The sequence below is a fragment of the Lepidochelys kempii genome, chromosome 2 (genome assembly GCF_965140265.1).
Source record: "Lepidochelys kempii isolate rLepKem1 chromosome 2, rLepKem1.hap2, whole genome shotgun sequence".
NCBI classification, from domain to species: Eukaryota; Metazoa; Chordata; order Testudines; family Cheloniidae; genus Lepidochelys; species Lepidochelys kempii.
Window position 1 is genome coordinate 141,822,372 of NC_133257.1, and position 6,000 is coordinate 141,828,371.

The window sequence follows — 6,000 nt, forward strand, 5'->3', positions numbered from 1 at the left end:
TCAGCAACCACCACCTGTCCATTAAATTCTCTTTAGAACACTCCCACACCAGCCTCAACTTCCTGGACACGATGATCAGCTTCAACAGTGAAACCTTTCAGACAACTATATACAAGAAACCCATGGATCACCACACACATTTTCAGAGATCCAGTTACCAACCCAAACACACCAAGAAATCTGTTATGTACAGTCAGGCCCTCAGATTCCACAGAATATGCTCAGAGGAGAAACTGCAAGATACACACCTTAACACACTAAAAACTGCCTTTGTCAAACAAGGACACTCCACCAGAGAAGTAGATCACGTCATGGAACAGGCCATCCAAATTCCACAAGAGAACCCACTTCAATACAGGAAAAAAAAACCCTTCAACCCCACACCAGTAGTTGTCACCTGCCACCCAACACTGTAACCCATATAAGGTATCAATAAACAATTACAGCCCATACTCAATGGGGACCTGAAAGAAATATTTCCCAAACCCCTTCTTCTGGCCTTCAAACAATCCCCTGATCTCAGTAAGCTCATCAGAAGCAAGAGCCCGACAACCAGGACACACCAACACAAAGCAGCACCGGACCCTGTCAGATCAACAGGTGCAAAACCTACCTACCTATTTCCACTGCTACATTGACCAGTACCTCCCACAACACACCTTTCAAGATCCATGGCTCCTACGTATGCCTATTGCACCTTGTGGTGTACCTCATCCAGTGCACTAAATATCCCAACAACTATGTGGGTGAAACCAGACAATTACTATGCTCTCAAATGAAGTCACATAGAAAAGTGATAAAAGACAAACACCATATCACTCATGGGCCAACCCTTTCACTAAATGTCATTTCATATCTGACCTCTCAGTCTTTGTCCTAAGGGAAATCTGCACAACACTTTCAAAAGACAAATTCATAACTTTGCTAGACACTAAATATCACAGTCTAACTAAAAACACTGGATTCATGGCTTGTTATAACAATATGTAACTCACTAACTTCCCCTTTTTTGTCCTATGACTGAAGAGGTGTGAATAGGCCACTTCACCTTGAATGGTGTCATAGAATAGACTAGGTGGGTGAGTTATATCTTTTATTGGACCAACTTCTGTTGGTGAAAGAGACTAGCTTTCAAGCCACACAGAGCTCTCCTTCTTAGAATGTGTTTACTTCTGTTAAGCAATCTGTTTCACCGTGTATTTAGTTGTGACACTGAGTACCTTTTCCAGACCTGAAGAGAAGCTCTCTGTAGCTCAAAAGTTTGTCTTTCAGCAATAGAAATAGGTCCAATAAAATATATCACCTCTCCCACCTTATCTCTCTAATGAACAATATGGCACTGAAACAGCAAAGGCAAACTTGACAAAATATAGAGGGGACATTAGGGTAAAATGGAGGGAAAGAAAGTAAAGCAGACATAGGATTTCTGTTTTGTATAAAGTCACTTCTTACAACATTGTCAGTCTGCCAGTAAGCAGAAGTTAAAGTGTTTCTGGCCTAAACATAAGAAAATTAGATTCTTCCCCAGCGTTTAGACAGGGATATGGTGATACTCCCTCTCTCGTCCCTGCCCCTTTGGATGCTAATGATTGTCCTCCATTGCTTTTTGAAGGGTTGACAGGGATGACTTCACAGACAGAAATAAGCAGCTGCCTGATTCCTTGCTGATTTTACAGCAAATACATACTACTGCAATTGACCTGGTTTTGCAGAGTAGGTGTTAGGTGATGATGGCACAGGTGGGACCAATGCTTCTTTAAAAGGGACATTCTGAGCTTGAAATCTAAGCCAGGTTTATACTTTTGAGTTAAAAGCAGTTTGGGTATGCAGCTCCCCTGGTGGAATTCTGTTTATTTGTGTGGTTTAACAAACTCCTTTCTCCTGTTTTTAAAATGTTTTCCCCTCCCTTGCTGCTGTGTGAAAAAATTGTCACAAATAAGGAAACTGAGCATAATGAACCAGTGAAACTGAGGCCATGTCTACACGTACAGCTGCGCCACTGCAGCGCATCTCGTGAAGACGCCATGTGCCAATGTGAGAGAGCTCTCCCATCAACGTAAAATCACCTCAATGAGTGGAAGTAGCTATGTCAGCGGAAGAAACTCTCCCGCCAACAGATAAGCACTTATGTCAGTGTAACGTATGTCGCTTAGGGGACGTTTTATTCACACCCCTGAGCGACATACATTTTCCCGACGTAGATTGTAGTGTAGAAATAGCCTGACTTTACACAAAGTGCTGACACTGCAGAAACCAAAAACAGAAAAATGTTCTCTCTCCAGTCTGTAAGATACAGTCATTTTAGGTGCTCCTTGGAACAACAGTAGGTGAAAATTTTCAGACAGAAGTGTGATTTTTTTTAAGTTGACAAAATCACTGTTAAATATGCCAACATAGAGTGCATGCAGTGTGTGTGCAAAGGAAGAAAGGAATTAGAGGGACCCACAATGTTTTTCATATGCTCTTTATGCTTTAATAAAAAAAAATACTATCAGTTTGAACTGGTTGGCATGTTTTTTCCATGTTTGTGTTTTTACTGGTGTGTTCTTTAACAGGGTGATAAAGACTTCCCTCCAGCTGCCGCTCAGGTGGCTCACCAAAAACCTCATCCCTCTGTGGAAAAGCTTCCTCATCCACAACACGTCAATCAGCACATCCACCAGCCTCGCAAGTGAGCCCTCTGTCAAAAAGCCAGCCAAACTGCATCAGTGAATACATTGTAGAAAGAAGAGATTAGAGTTTTTAGGATTCACGCTACCAAATCAATAAAACTGGCCTTTAAAAATGATATATGTTGCTTTTGCCTGAATTCTCCATGGTTTAATAAAAATGGAGACTTCATTAGATTCTGTTACTCCAGATGGAAAACATGCTGCTTCGCTGTTGTGTGTTTGCTGATCAAGAGCATTACTCAGTTTTTCCAGTTCATTTTTGCTTAGCATTGTAATATATCTGTTATTGCCAAGACCAAACTTGAACATAAATAATTAATCTGATGAATGGATTTAGATGCAGGATTGCCATAGCCAATAGCAGAGGTAGCTTTAATGTTAAACCTGTTGGGGATCATATAAGATTTTGTGTTTGGTTTATTTGATGTGGGGAGGATGTTTTTTGTATTTGTTTGGGAGGTTTGTAATACATGGGAGTCTGATTTTTATAGAATCTTGCAATCTGGACTATATTTGTAATCTAGAATATAAAAAAGAATGTTACTAAAGTTTTTATGCTTTAGATTCTCTCCTTTGAATTTAGCCATGGCAGAGAAGAATTGACCAGAAACCATGCTCAAATAAGGTGTGGGGAGAGGAATCTAGTTGATCCTTCATGACACATGTTCCACTTACACCACCTCTTCCATGTAGACGTTGCACATATGAAGTGCTGTAGCTTTAGGTGGGAGGAAGATGTCAAAATAGGGGGAAGCCTGTTCTATGCAATGTCATTCCTCAGCTCAGCTGTTGAATTTGTGAGACTTCAGGACCCTGTGAAGCCTTTCTAAATAAAGTGAGTAATAAGGCATAACGGTGTGTAGTAAATCAATGAGGTGCAAGCAGTCCAATACTGTGAAGAAGTGAGCTCCCTTACTTCCCACTGAGAGAGTTGATGGAACTCAGCATCTCACAGAATTGGGCCCAGAATAGAAGGGTAAATTCCTTTAACTTAAATACAGTATATGGTTACTGTTCTAAAATATGGACTATCTGTAATTGTAAATGTGGATAACATCATCATGCATGGTCTGTTATATACCATGTCTGATGTTTTTGCTATTCTTTTACCATAGGCAAGCAGATGATGATACAGATGAGATATACCATTTTAACTAACATAATCTGATTAGTCAAGGTTAGGTCTGGCCATGTGTATAAATCTTTTTATGCTTGCACAGTTTAAAATCACTAGCTCTATCAAAATCAGTACCCCTATCAATTGCCTCCCACATCTAATCTCTATACACCCATGAAAAAATTTTTAAAACACGTAGCCTGTATTTTGTAATATGTACTTGAATTTTTAAAGGAATATAAATACACTACAGGCTTTAGTACCCTGCAGGATTATAGAACTTCACTTCAGGGAATGTGGCCACTTGGACCAACAGTGAAGTCACTCATCTGGCAAACCCTGGGAGCTCTGGGCCGCTCAGGGCTTTGGTGGTGCATTTAGGGTTAAAATCAAATAGCATGAAAAAGTAGTGAGAGGAGAGCTTTAAAAATACTCTTTAAAACCATGCTAAATAAAGTCATGATTATTCTTTGAGTGGCTGATTATTGTAAACTGAAATAGAAAAACTAGTGGTATTTTCTAAATGGGATAATTTAGTTCACTGTGAGTAAGATTTACCCCTGTGCAGAGGCCCTGCACAAGGGCTGTGCGTCACTTGGTGAGGATCCTCTACACAGAGAAATGAACTTCACCCTGTATGCATTCATGTACATCTGCAGACCAACAAAAAGTATAGTCTGGCTATACGATCCTTTAGTAAATGAAATAAGATTGTGAATTTCTTGGGCTTCTGGGAAAATATTCAAATTTAATAAAAATGTATGCAGGGATATTTTCTTGTCAGCTGTCTTCACCGTACTGTCAGCTTAAGAGACTTGTGAACTGTACTTGCCTTAAGGATGGAGCATCCGCTCAAATTAAAATGTGCATATTCAGCATTTGAAAAAACCATACTGAAACACACAGCACAGGGCACAGTCTAAGGGCACAGTCTTGTAATCCCTTCCACTGTGGTTTTGTTAAAGCCAATAGAATTACTTACCTGAGTGAGTTGACTTGCGTTTTGGGGCAGTCACTGTCTACTCCTCTTTTTGTACAGTGGCTACAGCAATGGGGCCTCATGCTTCGTTTGCCTTTAGGCACTATTGTAAAACATGGCTAATATTAATAATACTTGCTTGTTGGCAGGATTCAGCCCTAAAGCATTGCTGATACGCTAATGGTCCAGTCAACAGTTGGCACTGTCCTGCACCAGTACATCTTCCTCAGTTATTTAGTGGTATGTGGGTACTGGCTTTGGAATTTACTTGTGTCTAGCAATAGGAGATGACACTGCATGCTTCCACTGATTCGTTACTTATTACAGTGACCATCAAACTTATTGTTAAAAGCTAGGCACATGGATAGTTACATAGTTCTCCTATTGCTGGTTGTCAGTGGAATAAATACAGTATATATAGACAACCTTTGCAGCATCCATTAGATAGTCTAGACAGCTGTAGCTGTGTGCAGCAGAAAATTTCTCAGATAGTTTTAGCGATTTTAGAATTAATATAAGCTTAGAGGGACTCGCTCTGTATAGACATAGTATAGAAACTGTTGGATATCCATGTTTGCACACATAGCACCACCTTGTCCAAAATAAAAAAATCTGAGCCAGGGGATGGATTGGGTGCTGCTGCTGCAGGATATATTTTAATTAAATAATTGCATTTTAACAGCCTTTAAGTGCGATATAAAGTATCCAGATGTTCAGCTGTTAACCTGAAATGAATGTTTGACGTTTCCGGGAATAGAATTGTCAGCATGGTAATGTAACAATAAAAATGGCTCCTGTGGTATATATTTGTGTACCTCTCCATAGGTACAATACATCTGAACTGTTATTTGATTCTTACTCAAAATGTTAAGCAATGATTCAACATTTGAACTAGTGACATTTATTGAGGTTGCTTGGCACAAGATACGGGAAGTTTTAAATAGATTCTCATCCTGTGAAGTATTCCTGGATCATTTAAAATAAAACTAGCTGCTGTCTACTAGACTGTTGGTTGCTAATGCTAGTTATGAAACCGAAAATCCGGGGATCCCCAGAAGTTCTTCGTGTAGAACAGATGTAGAAGCTGGGGAAACTAGGTACAGCAGTTTGTCTTAAATTGATATGGTAAAGGAAATGGTACTTAACATTTTAATGTAGTACTTGTTTCAGTTCTGTTCTCTCTCAATGCAAAAGGTTTTATAATCAGCATAGTAGTAAACTTCTCAAACTCC

General features: G+C 39.6%; 1 protein-coding gene across 1 annotated transcript in view; it reads left to right on the top strand.

Moving 5' to 3' along the window:
• The window catches only part of DAP (death associated protein), a 90,570-nt gene extending 86,310 nt beyond the window's left edge, over positions 1-4,260 (top strand). Inside the window, exon 4 of the mRNA XM_073332338.1 lies at positions 2,556-4,260. Within this exon, the coding sequence (XP_073188439.1) occupies positions 2,556-2,675 (120 nt within the window). The 3' untranslated portion in view covers positions 2,676-4,260. The remainder of the gene's footprint in view (positions 1-2,555) is intronic.
• Positions 4,261-6,000: the final 1,740 nt, after the last annotated feature.